At 33.7% G+C, this 23,803-nt stretch overlaps 1 protein-coding gene across 2 annotated transcripts; it reads left to right on the top strand.

The window, feature by feature from the left end:
* Positions 1–244: 244 nt before the first annotated feature.
* On the top strand, positions 245–23,647 carry LOC110374832 (bifunctional 3'-phosphoadenosine 5'-phosphosulfate synthase). Of its 2 annotated transcripts, none has more exons than XM_064034212.1 (14): positions 245–411; positions 9,854–10,028; positions 12,536–12,708; positions 14,895–15,032; positions 16,340–16,459; positions 17,811–17,951; positions 18,514–18,576; positions 19,019–19,258; positions 19,747–19,902; positions 20,304–20,409; positions 20,825–20,967; positions 21,527–21,688; positions 22,130–22,238; positions 22,565–23,647. In XM_064034212.1, exons 1-14 carry the CDS (start codon positions 373–375, stop codon positions 22,672–22,674), a joined length of 1,875 nt encoding a protein of 624 aa, XP_063890282.1. In that variant the 5' UTR covers positions 245–372; the 3' UTR covers positions 22,675–23,647. The 2 variants fall into 2 exon arrangements, with proteins under 2 accessions (XP_063890282.1, XP_063890281.1); XM_064034211.1 differs by lacking the exon at positions 245–411 and adding an exon at positions 3,528–3,755.
* The last annotated feature ends 156 nt before the right edge of the window (positions 23,648–23,803 follow it).

The raw sequence follows: 23,803 nt of genomic DNA, 5'->3' as shown, positions 1-23,803 counted from the left end.
TTTTCAGAATAACAATAATATATTTCTAATACAAATGATGTGTTTTTATTGGTTTTTATTGCTGCATCTTTATTTTTGTTACCAGTTTACTTTGTACATAGATTGAGTGACATAAAGCTGTCAATGTCATGTCTGCTGTCAATTTATGTAAATTGTAAATTATAAATCCCCCCACTTCCCCTGGCTGCCCCTCCCTATTGTGTGCAAGTCTGATAATCCGCTATCACTGATACCGAGGTCAGTGCTGATACCAGTCAAAAACTTATTTGCACCTTTTTACTATGCGGTATTTATAAATAATAAATTAAAACGAATTGATTCTTACACACAAGTGCTCGTGTCACAATCAGTGCTCTACAGAAATCACGTAAAATGGACGGACCATCGGGGCCGAAGAAGAAAATGAAAACGGTAAATATTTTATTAGTGCCACCGCGGTATTCTAGACATATATCGCTGAAACTTTTAATCAATATATCGCTATCTACTGGTAGGAAGTAATTAATCTGACATAAAAGGCTAGGCCGCCAGGCAACGTACATAGTAAGCACTAATTGTGAATTCACTATCGTCTTACTCTTACTAACTGTAATGTGATGACGAGATTCGTTCAAACTACACATTACAGGATATAAGGCTCGTCTATAGACCAGATACAGACGATTCAACGATTCATACCTTAAGAAATAATAGTACAATATATTTTTTTGCTAATGGTGTTTACTTTGTAATTCACAATATAAACAAAAACGAACTATTTATAGCTTCTAAGATTGAGAAAAACAAGAATACTAATTTTTTTTCCAATGAGAAAAAAATTGAATAACTCATTGTTTAAAACCTTTAAGTATACCTATTTCCTATTTTTAATTTTTGTGGTCCTTTAGTAATTGTGTGTCACCCACAGCCGGAAGGGTCCATTGACGATTTCCTGCCTATAAAAAAGGCGATTAATAAAAAAACTCTCTGCTAAGATAAGAAACCAGCTAATAATTTACCAAAGATATTCTGCAGCAAAAGCCTGACCTCTTTGACCTAGTTGCAATCAAAATAAATGAGGCCAAAGTACAATAAGCCTGTAGAATTCCTCTGAGAAATTAAAGTTCATTAAAACTTTCATTACTACTGTTATGGTGCTCTAAATAATGTTTATTTAACTATGAATAAGTGGGTATTGGCCATTATTGTTTATGATGCCATAAGTTATATTGTCACAAATAATTGAACATTTTATAATTGCTGGTTTAAGATTTTCAATCAGTGTAGTTATAATTAAAATACAGCCTATTATATGCTTAAAATAAACTATTATAATTCCTTTATTAGTATCGCTAAACCATAATGTATAAACCATATTGTATTCCCATAGCAACAATATATTATATCTAAACCACCATGCTATACTCTAATCATAGGCTGTAATCCAACCTGTATTCACCCGAACTCATTTATCAGCAACTGATAACTACCACTCTAGTAGTGAGATAAGAATTGTTTTTGGTACCTGTTCACTAATTATGATGATATGATTCAGGTATTAGTCATTTGACCCAAAAAAAATATTTTGCGTGTCTAGTCTATTTGTTGAGTCACATATACTTCCAACAGCTGGCAATCAAACCAGCTGCCAGCCGTCGCAAGTATCTACAATGCTTGAATTTTTGGTTCTAAAGATTACTTGAACTAGCTTATGTACCTACCATAACTCTATTCCGGTACTGACTTTTTAGAAAAAAAGACTAGCACCTTACTCATTACTGACATATTCCAGTAAAGACAGTGGATCCTGCTGTGGCTTTGCCTAGACCTTAATAGTTAATATGTTCAGTTAATCAGCTTCTCTAAAACCTAAAATGTCCCTTCCCAAATGGAAGGAAAAATACGTGATGTTTTTGGGACCCCACGCTGAACGTACAAGACTACGAAATAGATAGGAAGACATAGTTTTTGTTAAAAAACAGTAATTCAAATATTTAAGGAAAAAAAGTGATAAAATCATAATTGGCCACTAATAAGCAAGATGCTTTGGCCGTTTTCCGCTGTTATTTGTGCGTCGTATCATAAAATCGGATTTAATGATAATTTCTACGTGTCAACAAATATTTATTGGTGGTCCTTCTATTGTTTGTCATTCGGCTTATTACGTAGTTCATCGTCATCGAGATATTGCTGCCACCCAAGGTTTTGTCAACTCATCAACCTAGCCAATTCTTTAATACGTGCACCTGCACTTAGCAGCTTATTATATTTTAGCCATCGCTAAGTTAAATCCATGCACCACTACAATGTCTTAGCCTAGCGAACACATAGGTACCTTTATCGACAATATCAAGGGTCTAATGTAATTTTCCACATGTAAGCCAGTCCAAGTTACATGATGGCTTTATAATAAAGGCGCCTTTGGAAAAGACGGACCTATCGCTCGTTATGTCTCTTGTACACAGTTACCTCAGCAAAGATGACCTGCTACGCGATCTATTTTGTTCTGCTTTCCACAAACGATGCTACTTATTCTTTCCGTAGTAGTATGATTCGAGATTCATCTCATTTCAATACGAATTCTGAAGGTATATCCAGGTAAAAGAACAAAGCATCTTTAGTGGCTACAGTTTTTTCAAATTAGTCTTTCGGTCCCCTAAAACTGTAAAAGCTTTTATAAAGATATGATCTACGTACAACACCTGATTTCGGCCTACTTTTTGATATGTTTAAAAATCCACAAAGCTACACAGGCCTGACCTAGAAAACTAACCCGAGACCCAGTTTAAAGTAGTTGCTTGCGCTTCTACTACATCAAGAGGCGTGCGCGGTACGATTCTAGACTTGAATCTGCTTTTACGCGAACACCCACAAAAATGCTTGCTGTAGGCAGAGAAAACGCCTTAGTATTGCCATGAATAGGTCAACGATACTTCAAAGTGTCACTTTACGATGTGACATACGATTGGCCACTCTGGAGAGGTTGTCTTCAATCAGCGATCTGATTTTATATTTCTGTGGTTAAATTCAAAACCACATTTTAAACTGTTGCTCTTTGTGTGTCATTGCCTCAACAAGCATCATTCAGTGTTTATTATTCGATAATAATAACATTTAATCAAGTGTAGCTTCTCATTAGGCACATTCAGTTAATTATTATTTTTAGAGCCTGAGAGAAACTCGTTTATTCCTCAATTTAATTATTTATTCTTATGGACATTTATTTTTATACTTTGAATAAAATATTCATTTCAAATATTAAATAGGCACTGCATTATGTATTTTTTAAATTGAATTTATTGCTGCAAAATTGGCAAATGACTGGCTACAAAAATCTTGAAAGGCACCAATATATACCCCTTGAAGTGACAGGCACGACCAGTAATGCGAAAAATAAGTTAAACGTTCAAGAGCAAAAAATATTTATTTTCCGGATATACAACAATCATTTTCTAACAAGGCTAAAATGCGGTGCAACTGTTCTGTCGTTCAATAAACTACTACAGGCCATTATTTACTAGCAAGCAATTTAAAATACAGTATCATTCAGTGAGCGCGCCAGTCTTGTGTTTAACAGCGCGAGGGCCGTGCGTGCTGTTGCGTTCATTGCTTATTCGAATTATTTCGAACGCAACCATTCAACTTTGGCGGGAAAGTTTTATTTGACAGTAGTTTTTTTCTATACAATTATGAGTTTGGAACAAAGGAACAAGAAAGTTACAGATGTTTTTGAAAAATATAATATCGCTCAATGGGGCAATGGACCTAAGAGAACGGTTAGTGGTTTAACTTTATTGCTTTAGAAACAATAATATTTATTTTTGTGATTTCTAACTTTATTCGAAACTGAGATAAAGTTATACATAACGTAGTTTTAAGTGCCTGTCTGAAAATAATTCGATAAAAAAAATATTGCGGCTGTTTTGTTTACAACCGAAAATAAATATTATTACAGATGTCGGTAACACGGCAAAGAGACGACACGAATTGTTTTAGCAGGAAGGATATCATTAATTAAAAATATTTGCATACGGTTTCCGCGATTATGACATAATATTGTGTGGATAAATGCTTTCTCCGTATAAGTTTGATTCATCAAAAGTTTTTATATCAACTTTCTATCCGGTATTTTTACTTTCGCGACTACGTATCCTATTAAGGTTAAAACGTTAACCATCTTACATTTCAAGTGCAAAATTATCTCATGAAAAAATATTATTATGAAGGAATTATTATACCACGTAAGTACAGTCAGCCGAATAAGTTTGTCCCCTTTTGAAAGTTCGTTCTTCAACGTTCTGCGCATTTGATATTTTTAATTAATCATGTAATGGTTTCCACCAACTTAGTAAATAATGTGAATCATAATAAAAATGACTCAAAAATGGAATCGTCCAGTTTAATCATAATTATTTATCACAATAATCTACTATTTCCAATTAATTTGGTGACGGGTCATCATTGTTCGCAATTAAAGTAAGATTGCTAGATGCTAAATCTACGCGATATCTTTAATATTACCCATAGTAGGTATATGATGATATTAGATGCGTCAATACGTATTTACAACTGTCAGAGTACTACCGACTGTTTTGATGGATTAAGATAACATTTTTAGTACGGAATACTTTTATCTACATTTATGTACATTACATGCTATCCGACTGACAACAGTCATTAGATAATCACAATTATACTTCGTCGTATGTGTCGAAAGTAATATATCTAGACTAGACTATCAAAAATATTTCAAGTTCATTATTTTTTAATGCATGTTGCATACCTGATATTTATTATATATTATCTTTTAATAAAGTTTGTGCGTTCAAAACTCGAGTTTGAAACCCCAGTTTTTTCACGCTGTCACTATTACATTCGCGCCTTGTAAAAGAGTTGTGTACTTTCTTCCTATACATTTACTTTTCGTTCTGAACTGCAGAGACTGTTATTAAACGCAATCAGTTCTTACGCGGAAGGGTCCAGTAAGCCAATAAGATGCATCCGCTGTGGTAACTGGCTGCTTAAGCCACATTTATTACAGGAACTACATTTCGTAAGAATTTTATGTTTTCTACCGTGGTATGAAATTAGTGCTTTTGTCTAATTGTTTTCAAAATCAAAAGTCATTTGTTCAAAGTAGGCTGACAATCAGCACTTTTTGAACGTCAAATCTAAAAAAGACAGCCCCCAAAACGCCCGCCCGCGACGTCGTGTTCCACCACGTCCTATGTGTTCTTGCTGGGAAGAAGAAGTGGTGAAACAAACTCCCCAGCAACACAATTCTGTCTGTATGGTTTAGGGGAGAAGGACCAGTTGTATTGGGCTTATTGTACTTACCAACTGACGCTGGTACCAAGGGCTGATTACTTATTCAAACTCAATTGCATTCCTCAATAAAAGCTTAGCGTATTAATTCACCTAGTGCAAGTGCAACTTGCAGTGATCTTGCGTCATAATTATGCATACTGGACCTATAAATTGTAGAAGAAACGTGCAAGTACTTACTTAATCATTCTATTATAATGTACAATCATTCTAATATAATTTATTGTGAGAAAAAACAAAGATTTTTTCCCTTAATTTCAAGAAGTCAAAGGATGATAAAGCGGGTGCTCTTTACACATTATAGGTATTCCAGTAGGTACTGTAGTCTATTTCCAGCATAGTGTTTGTTTACAACGTAAATATTAGGCATCTTAGGATTCCATCCGTATCAGGTTTGTTTCGTGGAAACGCCAGTCTATACTTCTATTCAGGGTATTCTAAACAAAGCCGTTCATTCAATAACATGAGAATTAGTTATTTACTCGGCTCATGTGCATTTAATTTAGAATTCAAATTGTGTGTTTCAGTCAGTAAACGTCTGACAGCCCCTACCCTAAACTCTGATGATTTCCTATTTCCAAAGTGTTTACTAATATTTTTCCGAGGGACGAACTTCGAATGGATATGGCCTCACCAATTATGAGATAGGTAGGTTTTGTACGCGGTAATTATAAAGCATTTAACCCAGTTTAGGAAGTAAACTGCGAATGTTTCAATATTGTTAGTAAACTCTACATTTATTTACAACAAACATAATACTATTTACAGAAATAATATATGTAACCTTAAATGTAAATTAACAATTAAAAAAAGTTTGTAAACTATAGAAGTATCAATAGACTGTAGTAGCCATATACTAGGTATAATTTTTTAAAACCTCTGTTAAAATTGTGTGCGAATTTGTCGTAAAAACTGCAATAGCATCCTCATAGTGATGTAAGCACTGCTGTCATTGAACATCCTTGGCAGTCGTTACGGGTAGTCAGAAGCCAGTAAGTCTGACACCAGTCTAACCAAGGGGTATCGGGTTGCCTGGGAAACTGGGTTGAGGAGGTCAGATAGGCAGTCGCTTCTTGTAAAGCACTGGTACTCAGCTGAATCCGGTTAAACTGGAAGCCGACCCCAACATGATTGGGAAAAGGCTCGGAGGATGATGATGAGTGATTTAAGCACGTGGTAACAATAGTTTTACTCAGCATTTGCACGAAGCATGCTGTCAGACACTTTTCCCCACGTGTATTACAAAACAGGGTACATGGTTAGTTTGATAACAGATTATTTCATGATTAGATTGGAATTACTCCGATGAACTGCTACTTTGCAATGTTAATGTTTGTATTACAATAACGGACAATGTTACTGCGGTTTTCCATTCATGTTATGGTGAATTCCAGGTTCAGAATTTCAGAAAATTTTATGAAGATTTCAAAAATAAGAGATTCTTCTAAAGATGTTGAGCTCTAGAATTAATTGTTTCTTGCCCAGTAGGCAGATGAAAGTGCTCATTCAAGAGGCCTCTGACTTTTGACTTAATTAAAATAAACTTGTTCTGTTGTTTATACACTACTTTATAGTATACGGTTGTTTAGCATTATATCACTGTTACGTTGCCGGTATTGTGGATTTACGTAAACATTCGACTTTCTCCACATTTCTCGCGCGGGTTCGTATACTTACTAGTCGGTGAGGCTAGCTACCTATGAGTGCCAGTCATGCGTTCTTATAGGGTCTTCTCACAACATCTCGCGATAAAAATTATAAAAGGAATACCTATTGGTTTTGATCTGATGCCGGATAGATCAAAATAACTTCTGTTCCGACGCAAACATGGCACTAAATTGCAAAGGATCCTTAAAAGGACCCAATTTTGATGCGGCTTAATTCTCACTAATGGCCTATATAAAGTCGGGCAGCTACAAAGCTGTTTTGAAGTTTGTTTCAAGGTTAATGATTTTTAAAACATAATATTAATTGTCTTATTAAAAATAAATAATGTCTCTGCATACAGATAAAATCACTACCATGCATTATTTCATATCTTAATATTGACATTGCAATGTGAAGAAATTAAACAATAGGTTATCTTCACTTCTTTAACTTTATCACAATGTGCGTAATTAAGAAACAATAATAGAGATAAAATAAGTATTAAATAATGGTGAAAGCTTTATTCTTTTAGTAAATTTTTTGATGAAATTGCCCCTCTGAAGTGACTTAAATGACCTATTGTCAATGCTCCATTTACAGACAATCCTAACAAAATATGAAGACGTATGGCTATATTGATCATAGTATGGTCAGCTGACCAAATCAAAATTATCAAAAGTTTGTGGTAACGTAAAGTTATAATTTTTTAAACAACAGAGACGCCAAAAATTAATTAATAATCAACGACAGGTGTTTAGCAGTTTTGAAAACTTAGATTTGTTCAGCTGATTGTAGGTACTTGAAGCTGACTGTACCATGTGAATGTTCCGTAAACAAAACGACTTTGATTATTACATTCGGCGTCCGATCAAGACAATTCACGTAATGGGTTTATGATAAATAGTATGACCGAAAGAGTAGTATTTCATGACGTCTTGAATAACATCTATCACATAGTAAATTAGAAAATATTGTCATGTCTACGACTATGTTGTAGGCTTCATACAACACTTAGGTACAGTCGGAATAATAACTGTAGATAATTTTAGTTAAAATATCGTTACTTTTTATTATTAAAACTGTGAATGTTTTATATGGCAGTTGTACCGATTACTTGAATGTATGTAACCTTCTTGTTCTGTGTTATTATTATGAGAATTAAGCATTCATAATCAAGCCATGAGCCAAGCATTGCGGCAATGGTCATGACGGTACGGTAGGTACATGCAAATATTAAATAAATTGTCTAGTAAATGTTTGGTATCTGCATACAAAACGTATTACCTACCTACATATTATTTTGCAAAAAGTTCCAGTTGAAGAATAATCAAGTCTGCAGCAAGTTTTAAAAGCCCTTTGTGTGCAGCCGCTGCAAAAAAAAGTGTGTATCAAAGTAAAAGAAAATATGCAAAAACTAGAACTGCATTACTTACAACTGTAGGCTTATTACATTGACATTTATTTTCGAATGCACTGCCTACCAAGAGTAATAACTTCACCAAGGCCGCAATAAAATGCCCTTCACAAATTGAAATGATTAATTCTATACATTTAAGTGAGTAGGTACTACATTGTATCTTGATGTTTTATGACTGTCTAAATATATGTAATAAACTGCATTAGTTATTATGTAAATTGATTTATCCTTTGGTTTTTATCGGTCCTGTCATAAACCTATTTCCCTAATTCAATGGTATGAATCCAATCTATTTAGTCACAGAAGTTGCTAAAATGCAGCTGATTATAATTAGAAATCAAGATATGGATAAAGAGCGATTATTTTCCGAGTGCGTGAAGTTGATACCTTTGCTAAAATCGCTGAAACGGATTGAATTTGACAAAAGACAAATATTGTTTGTTTAAATTAAATAAAAAAAAAACTACAATGCATGCAACGTAGGCGGTTCGTGATAAAAATCTGTGTTCGAAGTTGGTAGTCGATAATGTTTGCATGTATTATTTTTTACACGAACGTGTGAGTTCCACGGGTCACTGGTTTTGTTAATTTTCCTATAGTACACTTAATGGTTTAATGAAATCTGTGCAGATGGAGGCTAAAATTAAAATATGGCTGGCGTGGGTATCAAAAATTGAATTGATGGTTATACAGACGTAGTAGACCCTCTAGATATTATTTTTCATAGGAAGAGAAAAGTTCTTGTCACTTAAGCGCTAGCCAGTTTAAGAACTGTAAAAAGAGGAAAACTCTTGGGTTTCCTGTCCATATGTCCAACGCCTAAGTTATCGTTATGTTTTAGGACATTATTATTTGTATAATGCTTTCCTAAAATAGAAAAACAATTTGCATTCCACACGTAGAAACTGCATCATCCAAGGAAGAGGAAGTCAAGTTAGCAATGATTAAAAAACTTTACTGTTATTAGAATAGCCGAAAAAACGTGTATAAGGCACATATTTGGCCTTTCTCGAGGTCATGTTATGATTGTGCTTTAAGTTTCCAATCAGACTTCGATCAATGACCATCGGACACTATGGCACAGATATAATAATTTCCTGCTTGCTATTTTGGTAGTGCAATTAGTAAATAATAATAGCCAGTGCTATTTTTAGAGTCACAGGTGTATTTTTGTCTGTTGTGCAAGAGTTCCGTACTCAATAAACAGAACCCTTGTTAGACTAGAGTCGACATGTTATTTTATTTTAATGTGACTTTTCTAAGAACACTTGAGTAATCGAGACGAATCCAAAAATACCTTAATAAACTCTGAAACCTTTTACTTAATCGCTTATTATTTTAAAGTATGATAAATTAAAGATAAATTTATCTTTGTATGGAACTAATGGAATTTAGGAAGTGGTGAAGAGTGGCCGTTTTTATGGCTGTTTCGAAAAGTGCTGTTTTTAGCGGACTTTGAATAAACGAATTTTTATTTTGTTCCAGTGCGCTCAAGTAGCTACAAATGTAGTGGAGCAGAAGCACCAAGTCTCCCGAGCCAAGAGGAGCCGTGCCCTTGGAAGCAGAGCGTTCAGGGGCAGCACAGTATGGTTCACAGGCCTCAGCGGTGCTGGCAAGACCAGTATAGCCTTCGCACTTGAAGCCTATCTGGTATCTAAAGGTATTTATATCCAGCAATTAGGTATATGTACATAATCCTAGCTGTTTCTCGCGGTAACATTCGCGTCCCGTAGATACTGCTTCCCGTACCCTGATGAAAGCTCTTGCTACTCGAAGATACTTAGTGTAGTTTCCTAAGAGTTAAAAATGTTCAAATCAGTCCTATAGTTTCAGATTAACAATCAAAAAGATGATTCCCGTTTATTTTATTATTAGTGTAGAAAGATCGCTATTATAAATCGATACTTCACTGTGGATTGGTGCTTGACTGGTTTAATCTACTTTTAAGCTCATTTCCATAATACACTACTTTTAGCCTAAGACTAGATTCTAGCCGAGTAGGTATGCAGGACATTATTAATAACTGAGAGTGGTCTTACTTAGTCTTAGAATGAAGAACATAGAGTACCTAAAGCTCTTCTACGTTCAGCAGACTTAGGGCTGTGGTGTTTATAATGTCGCTGTTCTTCTTTCATGAAAGCATTTAAGCCTTTAAGTGGCAAATTGATATAGACAAAAATCATCTTAGTGGAAAACAGAGTACCTATTGGCTTATCTTCTAATACAAACTAACACTTCATTTGAGTGCCACTTACTGGTATCGTTCAATAAACCCGACAGTGTATGGACCTTGTACTTAAATACTTGATACTGGCTACTGAAACAAATTGAATGGAAACTACCTTTAGGCTCATCTTTTTACCCTACTATTTTTCAAACATTCACACATGTTTAAAGAAATACATACCAGCTAGGTTTGCATTAGTTATCAATATATGTACATAGGCTCTACAAAACTGAGTTTGTTATAATCTTTGTGGCCCTATCAACTTGTACCTATAAGTGTGGCTGTGAAGTGCCTAGAAACAATTGTACTTATCTGGAAACGTATAGACAATATATTTTTAATCTATGATAGTTTTAGTAATAAGGTATCATATCAGTGATTATTCTTAATTGATTGTTTTAATATTTTTCCTGATAACCGACCAGAAAGTGATGACATTATTTTTGTGTAACATAATTTATTTATTTATTTATACACAACCTTACATCTACCCTTACAGGACTATATATAATATTTTTTCTTGGTTCACAATTTGAATAAAAATAAGAAATACTCCAATAGATAGGTAGATTCCATAATATTCTTTAAGAACCTAGCAAACTAGAAGTTTACTAATTACCTTGTAGAAAAACTTTAATTTTCACTGAAAATAGAATAAACATTCTTCAAGCGATTACGAGTCCTAATCGAATAGTTAGTTATATAAAATTAGCAGTCTAATCTCCAATGACGTAGGCATGATGTGATTAACTGCCAATCTCAATATTATATCTGTGGTTACGCTTACTAGAAATAGGAATTTGATATTACCGGTATGGGCTATTGTTAAAATTCTATCTCTAATCAGCAAATCGACAGATATAATAAATGTTGGGATCGAAGATAATATTACCAACTCAAAGTTGAACAGTTTAATTTAGAATTTACTTTTTATTTTCCTATAAAACTTACCAAATACCTTTTTGGTAGAGTTTCTAGGTAAATACATTGATAGATAACATGTGTAATACGTTGTGACCCAAATAAAATGTAATTTAAAACTGTTATTTGATCCAGTTTCCAACAATAAGTATTTGTATAAATGCACTTGCTTTATCAACTTACCTATCATGCATTGCATCAATTATTTATTATGTAATTAGTACATTAATCTTGAAGCAATCAACTAAACGCAAATAATATTATCTTCTAAGAATATTGCGTTTTGCATTCATAACCAGTTAAATTATAATATTAGATGTATTTATTAGCTTTTAATATGATAATATGTACCTCCAGAAGATTCTGTGACATTTCCTCTTTCATTGTTCTGTTTTTTTATAGATTGATCTATAGACCATAATTTATTCGCTTAGTGTGACAATCTCTTTAAAAATAATTTGACTATGGCATGTTAAAAACCTAGCTTACCTTCTACCCGTAGCCTACATTACAAAACGTGACAATTCCATAATAGACCTCGATACATATGCAATTATGTTAATGGTATTTACTCATTCTATGACAATACCATAAAATGCCGAAGACCCAGTTTTAACAGTTCCCAGGTAGATTAACCATTCGAACAAAGAACGGTGTTATCGAACTCTCAACGTTAAATAGCAATAAATATTTGCCGGCATGAGTAACGATCCTTCTTGATCTTTTGATACAAACTTGATAATGTAGGTAAAATGCACACGCGTTGGTTTCTTATACTTGCTTGTTTCGGCTAATCTCTGAACCGATTTTGATGACAGTTTCACTGGCAGGTAGCTGATGTAACAAACAAGCAGTAACTAACCTTTTGACCGGATTCGGGGAGTATTTACCCTTAGACGTGGGTGCAACAGGGTGGTGAAACCGTGGGGAATGACTTGTCCAATATAACTGTGAAAATCCATCAAAGTTCAAATAGCTTTACTTTACTTTTTTATTTTATAAATATTTTTTTCTCTCAGGTATCCCAGCATATGGCTTAGACGGTGACAACATCAGGACAGGTCTGAACAAAAACCTGGGCTTCACCAAGGAGGATCGAGAAGAAAATATTAGGCGAGTAGCAGAGGTCGCCAAACTGTTTGCTGACAGCGGTGTCGTATGTCTATGCAGTTTTGTATCACCCTTCGCAGAGGTAAGCATTTGAACTTAGAACATTTGAACTAGGAGCCGCCATAAACACAAACTATTGTTTATTCTCTAAGCTTCATTTACACGCACTATCTCATTGAGCAAGTTTTGAATACAAGTATGACGTGAAATTGAATGTCCAATAGAATAGTGCCTTTCCGCAATGTAATAGTGCTATGCGTCATCCATTTTCGGTCTGACAAAATTAGTACTGGACATATTGATCAATTTGTAATTGCTGTGATCAATCACCTGGTATGGGACAATGTTTAAGGGGGTTGATAAGGAAACATTAGTCATTCTAGGAGACAGTTTAATATTTTCGACGGTTGTATGAAGTTGTATGAAGTTGAATGTAGGAGTAAATCTTATCGAGTAAGGAATAAAAACTATACAGTACTAAATATTTAGGCTGTCATTTGAACTTCTTTGGCAGTCGTTACGGGTAGTCAGGAGCTAGTAAGTCTGACAACCAGTCTTACTTAGGGGTAGCCCGGGTAACTGGGTTGAGGAGACCAGATAGGCAGTCGCTCTTATTAAAACACTGGTACTCAGCTGTATCCTGTTGGACTGGAAGCCGACCCCAATATAATTGTGATAAGGCTAGGCAGATGATGAGTACTAATTACCTATTATTATTTTCGTAATGAAGATTTTAGTACTTTCGCGTTCCTCAATTGCATTGTTACATATTTTATTGTAGTTCTTTGAAGTGGCGATGTATACGTATGTTTTGTACTCATGTAATCTTTAATTGTCGGTCATTTATCTTCGGTTCAATGACATTTCGGTCGTGTTCGATCCTCCGAGACATGGTTAAAACATGATTAATTGTGGAAAACGCAGATTTGAATCATTTATATACACTGTTGACTTGTTTATGAGAGAACGATTCTTAGCTTCGAAGATTTTAAAATAATTTCTGTGTATAATGGACTGGAAAACAATAGAAGAAAAACTATAGGTTGCTTTACTTTGAATAACATTGTGAACGAGACAGTAAAATCTCTCATGAGATGCATTATTAAAAAATAAAACAAAATTATAAATTATTATGTATGTATAGGCTTTTACACTTTCAATGTAATGTAATTCAATTTAATCGGATACATTTTCATTCATACATACATTTTAACGATTTCAATATTGATAAAATGCTGATTATTTGATACCCTAATTTATTTTAATGATCATTATTTTCTAACTTCAGATGATAAACGTGTATGTTGAGTGACGCAAATGCATTGTTTTCAGTTACAAATTTTATTTTATTTTTCAATAAGAATATCATGTAAGTACTTTAATTATTATGGGAAAATATAATTTGGGAGTTATTGTTAAATGTTTTGGGAAAAATAAATGAATACAAACACAATGTTTTTAAGTGTCTACACAGGAAAAGCTCCAGACATAACACATTATTAAAACATACATTTTAATAACTAAATATTCATGTTACAGTAACCGTCGTACCACAAAAACCTATAAACATCTGTTTAACACTTGTCTAAAAAATACAGATTTGAGATGTTGCAATAAGGTCCATTTTGCAGCCACAATTTTTAGATAAGTGTTCAACACATGTTTACGTTTTTGTAGTACGGCCATAAATGTTTAGATTAAGTATACCTAACACTTTACAGAGCTGTAGTACCTTATATAATTTGATTATAATGAGATCAAAAGTCAGTGTAACACATTAGTAACAAACAAACCGTTTACAAACATCGTTCTAGTTTGATTACAGTACAATGACATTATGAGGAGATCGTCAAAAAAAAAAAACAAGTGACTAACGATTCGAATGGTGTCACTAAGGGTCATTTTAATTTTTGTTTTATAATGTCAAGGAAATTTTTAAGTTTTTATCCCGAAGGACTTTGAGATTCTTTATTCTATGTACAGTCAACTTCAGGTCAGTGGTAACAGTTTTATAGGAAAATCGTACTTATTACTATTGAGTTAAGGTGCATGACAGTTACTACTGATGTACAGTCTACCGTGCATTCATCTTAATAAGTAGACAGTTGAAAATAAAACTAGCAGTCAGCAAATGCAAGGACTCTTCAAGTGCTAATGTCTTTCTTTAGGACTCAAAAATACTGCAAGCTCATACTCCCAAGTTCAATAAATGTACTTTAAACTCCTTTACTCCCTTCATAACATAATCTTTCAATACCTTGTCATCAGGATCGAGAAGTAGCTCGTCGCATTCACACGGACTCCGACCTGCCTTTCTTTGAAGTATTCATTGACACCCCACTAGAAGTGTGCGAGCAGAGAGACACTAAAGGCCTTTATAAGAAGGCTAGAGAAGGATCTATTAAGGTAAGTCTAATTAACAAAGGGATTTATTTTATTTAGTACAGAAAACCTCTAGGATGTTAGTTGAAATGTGAAAGAAATACAGCATTCCACAATTGGTTTCGTTGCTTTTTCCAATTAATTTGACCATTGTTCCACCGCATCCCGTGGGAACTACTCCGCACGCCCGGACAGAAAAGCTAAAACTAACTTTCCTCGATAAAATACTATCTAACACTGTTTTTTTTTTATCAAATCGGTTCAGTATTTCCTTACTGTCTTCCTTATCAAGTTATCATGAAACAAATACAAGTTTAATTTATTGTATTTGCTTAGTAATTAAGACTATATTATATGCAAATATTTTGATGAATATGACAAATGAAATAAAGATATTATATATGAGCCAGAACACCTGTAGTTTATAGTGTACTAGCTGTTTTCCTGCGGTTGTACCCGCGTCCCGTTGGAATAAGTGCCTGTACGGGATAAAATATATTCTATGTTACTTGGGAAGGGTGTAGCTTTCCAACAGGGAAAGAATTTATCAAATCGGTTTAGTAGTTTTGGAACCTTAAGGGTACAAACAAGCAAAAAATGTTTCCTCTTTATTATATTAGTATAGATTAATACTCTTTAGTTAGCTAATATTTATTTATTTAATATATTATTTGGAATATTCATACAATGACATGGCTATATTATAAATACAGGGGCTCATTAATAAATATTAAAGAGTCAATAATAAAATATTATTTAAAATTAAAACAAATTCGTATTTTATTTTATTAGTCTGAATAATAATTAATAGTATTATTTAGTTTTTTTTTTTATATCTAGGTTTTTAATTTACATAATATTTAAACAATTAATTCTGTGTTTTCATAAATAGTAATAATTATTATTGTCTAGAAAATTAAGTCTACAAAGTATTATTCAGAATATAAAACAACAGGATAATGGTATAAAAATAGACATTTAAACTACTTTAAAAACATATCTATTTTGGCCGTTGATTAGAATATCTACGTTTGACACTGTTACATAAAAATTACACGTGCCTTACTCGTAGCTCTACCTATGCAAAAACGTTCCAAATAAATAGCTACTCTCTTGCCTTCACACGCGAGGACAAGAACTTTATCCTTCTTGGCTGCCGGGTCAAATCCTATCATCTTTTTCCTTTGTATGTCTGATCCGTGGTGCAGATGTTTCAACACGAAACCCAGTTTCACTCAATCAAAGCATTCGGATTGCATGATATTAGTTAGGATTGAGGATTCAATTTAATTTTTCCCAATAGACTTTACATGGCTGTTTATCTTTCCCAGGGTTTCACAGGCATCACACAAGAATATGAGCGTCCCGAAGCGCCGGAACTTATTGTTCAGACTGTGGGAGACTCCATTGAAGAGTCCACCATGCACGTCGTACGGTTATTGGAGTCACAGGTAAATATGAACTTTAATGGGCTCGTAATAAAGTTCAAAGTTAATTGTCTTCTTGTTTCGCTCGATATTTGTAGTTGTGATCGATAAGTTGATGTATTTTAGGTAAAGGAAAATTACCTACATAATAATTTATATGCAGGTAAATTAAAAATAGCCTAGTAATGGAAATCATATTTTTAACAGGACACATTATAAGCTATTCAAGTCTATTTTATGTTATTCACATTTTTTAAAATTAAGCTTAATATATTTGAATTAATATTAAGCTTCATCTTTATTCGTTATTCGTGCTTGACTTGATTATTATTATGAACAAGGAAATATTTTCTGACACGGATTTAGTATCTAGAATAATAAAAGCGTTGTCATGTCGTCTCATGCAGATATATCATATGTATGATAAGTTTGTTGACATTTAACATTATACAGAAGAATTTTATTAAGATTAAACATTACCTGCTCTTGATAAGCTGTCTTTTGTTATAAACTGAAAAATCTCCTGTATATTACTTGTAGAAAGACACGAACAAAACAAAATTATATAAAACCATTCACACACTCAACAGGTTAACAGGCTATTGTTATCATTTTAATGCATTCACATGATTCATTTTAATTAAATTAAAACTACTTAGCCTCGATATATTTCCTGCCTTTCTCCAGACCTTGAACAATCATGAAAAATCTTTGTCTTTATTATCCTTATTTTATTTATTCACTCAAATTCCCACGTAATTGAAAGTATACAAAGAGTTTGTTTTATTTTTCTACTATAACCCTTCAATTCTCAGGGTCAAAATACTGCAAATTCATGACTGTTAAATTTATTGAAAGAATAAAATAGACCTAATAACTTCCTGGTGCAATTTCAAAATTAATTGCAATTTTATTGACAGTGTCAATTAAATTGTTGGCAGAAATCAAGTTAAATTTATTGTGATTGTAACAAATTATTTTATTGGCCTTGGAGTTCTTTCGTGATGTCAAATGTTATCAAATAAATGCATAACATACAGAAAAAATACCTCTATTGAATGATGGATTTGCATTTGTTCCTGTCTTGAAAATTATTGTAATTTTCCACAGGCTTTATTGCTTAAAGCTAGGTACGTAGGTACATAGACAGGTACATTATTAATGAACCTGAATAGTCTACAAATCAAACTTCATTTCACCTTATATTTGAGGTTGGTGCAGCATGTTTTCTTCAATACTCTTGAATCTGCCGTGACCTCACACATAACACTCTTTCTAGCTATATCGACTTTCATACAATCCATCCAACATTTTTCTCCATCAGACTTAAAAGAGGTTTTATTCATTGACTTGTATAATTTTCTAACTTTCCCAGGGCATCATCCCGTGCTTCGAGAATAGTCGCAAAGGCGTGGAAGAGCTGTTCATATACGGCAATAGACTGACCAGTGCTATTGAGGAGGCCGCCAGACTACCACAGATTGAAATTAATACTTTGGACTTACAGTGGGTGCAGGTAAGAGAAAATATATTGAGCTCAGACGTAGGGAGTTAAAACCAGTCTCACCTAGTGGTATTGGGTTGCCCGGGTAACTGGGTTGAGGAGGTCAGATAGGGCATTCGCTCCTTGTAAAGCCTGGTACTCAGCTACATCCGGTTAGACTGGAAGCCGACCTCAAAATAGTTGAGAAAATGCTCGGAAGAAGAAGAAGTAAGGATTAATACTGATGCTTATTATACAAAATATTGATAACAGATAGCACTTTAAGGAATGAGGAAAATATTTAATTATAAAATTATCTGTTTGAGATTTACTTTCTACAAGTCATGCTTGCGTATCATAAATCCCAAATACTTTAACCTAATGGAATTTTTACGCATCGATAGTAATTCTGACAGTATAATTACTTATTACTTGTTTACTGTTTTTATCACTAGATTATAATAATATACTTGCGTATTACTAGATTAAGAACATAAAAGATATTATAATTGTGTACTATGACTTGCATAATAAAGGCAGTACAATTACAATCTTCCAGCAGTTGGGTAAATTTTATATGTTTTGCTTCTTTCAGGTCTTGTCAGAAGGTTGGGCGTACCCACTTAAAGGTTTTATGAGGGAACATGAATACCTACAAGTAAGTATTAAATATAGAAGATACATTTCCTAAAAGCTTCATTAGTATTTATGAATATAGAGATTTTAAGAATTCAAAATATCCCAAGTCATCAAGCTTTGCAAAACAGGTTAATTCAATGTCTACTTTGACGTAATCTCAAGATATCTGTTACTGCATTATGGCATTATAATCATAAAGTAACAACATATAAGGTAACCTCGATATATCAGTTATCCACAAAAATAAACCTTACACACATCGACATAAAGTTCAAACTCACACATTATTTTTCAACGAACAACTCTATGTCAGTTATCTACAAAAATAAACCTTACAAACATCAAAATAAAGTTCAAACTCACACAACATTTTACAACGAACAACTCTACATCAACTATAAGTACATGAAAAGAAACCTCACAAACATTTACATAAAGTTCAAACTCCTTTATAATTTCAGGCACTGCACTCAAACTGTCTAACTCTCCCCGACGGATCTGTAGTCAACCAATCAGTGCCCGTAGTACTTCCAGTGGACACAGAGACTAAAGACCGGTTGACAGGAGCGAATGCCATCGCGTTAACTTATAATGGCAAAGCTATTGCGGTGCTAAGGTCGCCTGAGTTCTACCCACATAGGAAGGAGGAGAGATGTTCCAGACAGTTCGGGATTTATAATGCTGGACATCCTTATATAAAGGTATGTACTGCGTATGATGTTAATTGTTTTTTTATTTTTAAGATAGTGTGGAAAAAAATACCAATTTTTTTTTTGCCCGTCCACTACTATTTAGGGTCCGTTTATTGTATATCGGAAATAGTATTCTGACATTATGTATAGAACCAAAAAGTAAGGTTAAATTGTGTGATGCAGACGATACACCATGATAAGGGAATCACCATTTTTAAAGGGTTCCATATCCAAATGGTAAAAACACAGGCCCTGTAACTAAGACTTCGCTGTACATCTGTTCGTCTGTTACGAGGCTCAAAGAGGTCCAAAAATGTATTCCTGTTGCCTCTATAACAACAAATACAGTAAATGAATGTAATTTTTGTAGGGTTTTATATTCATACCGTCCCTAATTTTGAATATATTATTTATTTATTTATTTATGATAGGTAACTTATCAAATGAATCAACCAAAAAAACATATATGTAATTTATAACGTTCCGCAATTTTCCAGATGATCAAAGAAGCAGGTGACTGGTTGGTGGGCGGTAACCTGGAAGTGTTCGAGCGTATCCGCTGGAACGACGGCCTGGACTCATACCGACTGACGCCCAACGAGTTGAGGCAGAAGTTCAAGGAGTTGGAGGCTGATGCTGTGTTCGCTTTCCAGGTGAGGTGTCTTAGAGGAACTTTGTTAAATAAAGACCAACTGATAGACGGCTCACATATAAATCTATCGGGGTTTAGTCCTTTTCTGATGAAAAGCCTTTCCAGCCATAACACTAGTTAAATATGTAGGGTAGCCATTTGTGTGCTAATACGTCTAGTCCAATTTCACCAAAAAAAAAACCTTTTCTCTTCTTTAAACATGTCACATATCACAGTTCTACTATAACACAACAGTTTACTGTGACATGTGAAAAAGGCAAAAGTAAAAAGATATTATACGGACTAGGCCTCTTATTTCACATTTTTTTTTTAAATAAAATTCTTTTGATTATATTATGAAACAACTCACACAAACTAAAGTCTTACCTCGTTAGTGTAATGTTGTTATTAACATTGTTTCAGCTCCGTAACCCCATCCACAACGGTCACGCGCTGCTGATGCAGGACACACATCGTCAACTCGTGGAGCGAGGCTTCGAGAAACCTGTGCTCTTGTTACATCCTCTAGGTAAGTATTAATAATAGTTTAATTGTATCAATACATAATTGCTTAGGTAGATAACATTTTTCATAAAACACATAACCTATCTATATAGAAATACAATTTAAATTTTCAATGATGTTCATCTCGTTTTTGTCGATATCACACCCATGCCGATGATTACCTAAGTTGTCTTATTTTCTTTAATTTCTGGACTACTTCTTCTGACACCTGGGAATATAAAAAAAACGATTTGCTTAATTGGTTTAGCCGTTCACTTCTAATGCGATGACAGACACAAAATAAACCATTCCGAAATAAAATACCTATTATAATTTATAACAATCATAAACTTTAAAAATATGATTTGTAAACACAAAAATTATAACATTCTTTACGGATATTAAAAAATATTGCCACTAACTATATTCTTTTCCACCAGGCGGCTGGACGAAAGACGACGATGTACCTTTAGAAGTACGTATCAATCAACACAAGGCTGTGCTGAATGAAGGAGTTTTGGACCCTCAGGCTACCGTGCTCGCCATTTTCCCGTCTCCTATGATGTATGCTGGACCTACTGAGGTGAGTGCAAGTCAAGATTAACCAAAACGAAATTTCTCACACAAGTCCGAAATTATCCTTATTTTATTTGTGCTCGGCAAAGCATTTTTCTCCCGTATTCTTCTGTTTGTCTTCATCTCACAAGAAATATTATTTCTAGCCATTCAAACAGTCCACCCATTGTTTTTTTGGTAGGCCACTTCCTTATTTTATTGTTCTCAATTTTTATTATATTTATTTTGGATAGACTTGCGTTTGACCAGTTTGGTCAACTGCAAATCAAAACGGAGAGCTCAGCGGAGAGAGTTCACTCGAAAATTAACTTTACTTAAAGTTGTTGAAATAAAGAGCACATAGGCTTTAACCCGACAAAAAAATGCTTGTTTTAATAATAAGTTTATTTTCGAATGCTCTATAACAATCTTCTCTGTTACGCTTCTCTTGGTTTGCGCTAGACCTATCTCACCTGACAGTAAAAGTTGATGAAGTCGAAAATGATACACATTTTCTAAGCAATTTCTTTGTTCCTCTATTTTTGTAAGCAACAATTTTTATAAATAATAATTCTATGTCCCCGCAGGTACAATGGCACGCGAAATGTCGTATGAACGCCGGGGCCAACCACTACATCGTGGGCCGCGACCCCGCCGGCCTGCCGCACCCCAGCGGCGGCGGCGACCTGTACGACCCCAGACACGGGGCTATGGTGCTCAAAATGGCGCCCGGACTTAATGAGTTGGAGGTCAGTAGTACTATGTTAAGATATATTTAAAAGTCAAAGGTTTTTAAGTCAAATTGGGCTTTGCAGACTCTTTCGAAATTGGCCTATGTGATGGCATGCTCGGGCGCATACTGCTTTGGACTGAAATTGAGTTAATATTTATTTCGTTATTTCTCACATTTAACACAATTTCAGTTTAAAAGGGAGTAACATATATACATCTGTAATTTATTATTGTTAACAACTCTTTATGATAAGTTATGAATAATAATGTTCAGAAGGAGGAGTTCGATTTTAATTCGATATTTGAATGAAATTCTCTTTTCAATTAAATTAGTAATTTGCTCACAACCTCTACTTATGATAGAATGTTATATGTTTTTTTTATAAGTTCAGATTTTATATATAACGGCTTTATATAACACATATATAGTACAGCTAACATAAATCTCTTCCAAACAGATCATTCCGTTCCGCGTGGCCGCTTACGACACTTCAGTCGGCAAGATGGCGTTCTTCGACCCCACTCGCAAAGAAGACTTCGATTTCATATCCGGAACTAGGATGAGAGGTATGTCAATATTTAACTATTGGTATCATGGGTTTACTTCTTATCTATAGGCGGTACACCTGCCATTAAAACTGATATTGATCAAGGTAACTAAATCAATCTACCTAATAATGAACCTATTCCTACCTATTCTCCGATAAATGTCTTTGGGAAATCGAATGAAATATCTGGCCTTTATACTTACAGACTCATTATTTAACCTGTTACGATTATTTTTCGTACCTATTGATAGATTGACAAAAAAATATTCTACAAGAAGTACACTTAACTGTCCCGTGAAGTCTGACTGTCTCTATGAAGTCAATTAACACAAATAAATCTTTCAGGTCTAGCTAAAGCCGGCAAGGAGCCACCTAAAGGCTTCATGGCACCTTCAGCATGGAAAGTACTTTCCGAATACTACCAGTCTCTGAAGTCTAAAATGGACACAAACTAAACTATCCCACTAGCAGCTAAACTAAATCTAAGTATTATTTATAACTTACTGTCACAATACTTACGGCCTCAAAGCGTTCCATAGACACTGCTAATGAATCTGTGCTTTACTTTTAAAATCAACTAAACTCTATGGTATGGCATTCTATTTTTAATTTTAGTAGAATAAGAAATTAAAGCTGTTTACACTTTATTTTTTATGATAGTGTTTTTATTCTGCGCTGTTTTTAATGAAATCAGGCCACGATTTTTTTTCTTTCATCTTTCTAAGCTACAATCATACTCAATATAACAATGAGATTGCATAACTATTTTTAAGTTCTTATGGGGCGAGATGTGGATTTTATTTTTGACAAATCATTTTTATTTATTTATATTTAGTACTTAAAATTGTTTCTTCTGGTTTGTGCAACGAAATCTATGCAGTGCAATATTTTTGTGATTAAATTATGGATGTTTATTTATTTGTGATATGTATACATTCCTGTATGCGCGTTATTTACCAAGTGTATCTGATTATACACATTTTATTTTTCCCTTAAATCGTGTCGAGTCATAAACTCATTAATTGTCTACTATAAATTCTATATTTTCCATATGGCGAGTATGAGGTATATTTCTAAAGACTTATTTTAATTAGTTGTTTCAAATGAATCGTTTATCTCGATACAGATATATTTTTTTTTGTAAAATACAAATTATGTGTATGAGGACTGTTACAAAAGACGCACTTTTTTGATGTTTATTTTATTTACTTACATAATTTTTGTGACGCAAATCTTAAAAGATCAATGGATTATAATTGAATATGTGAACGTATTAATATGTATTATTTTATAATTGCGTAATCGATACATAATAATGTGAAGGGACGTATTGTTAATTTATAAGAGGTTTAAATATAAATTGTTGTAATTTTAGTGAATAAAGGTGCTTTTAAAGTTAGTGTAAAATAAATATCAAAGTGATACTGATTTTGTGTTTCATTTATAGAATTAGGAAGAGAACATTATTGTGATTTTTTTTGGGTGTGTTGTTTTTTACTATTTGTTCAATGTTTTTTTTAAAGTCTATCGCTATTGATAAGATTATTTGATATGATCGCTAATTAGCGCCCCATCTAGTTAATT

The sequence above is a fragment of the Helicoverpa armigera genome, chromosome 4 (assembly GCF_030705265.1).
Source record: "Helicoverpa armigera isolate CAAS_96S chromosome 4, ASM3070526v1, whole genome shotgun sequence".
Taxonomy (NCBI): domain Eukaryota; kingdom Metazoa; phylum Arthropoda; class Insecta; order Lepidoptera; family Noctuidae; genus Helicoverpa; species Helicoverpa armigera.
The sequence above is the reverse complement of the archived record's forward strand: the minus strand, read 5'-3'. Positions and strand labels throughout refer to the sequence as shown.

What these genes read in the sequence shown, in the direction of transcription:
- LOC110374832 (XM_064034211.1), top strand. Translation starts at nt 3,669, where the DNA reads ATGAGTTTGGAACAAAGGAACAAGAAAGTTACAGATGTTTTTGAAAAA. An exon ending in ATGCTGTGTTCGCTTTCCAG is followed by an intron (nt 19,903 to 20,303) that starts GTGAGGTGTCTT and finishes ACATTGTTTCAG; the next exon opens with CTCCGTAACCCCATCCACAA. An exon ending in ATCCGGAACTAGGATGAGAG is followed by an intron (nt 22,239 to 22,564) that starts GTATGTCAATAT and finishes TAAATCTTTCAG; the next exon opens with GTCTAGCTAAAGCCGGCAAG.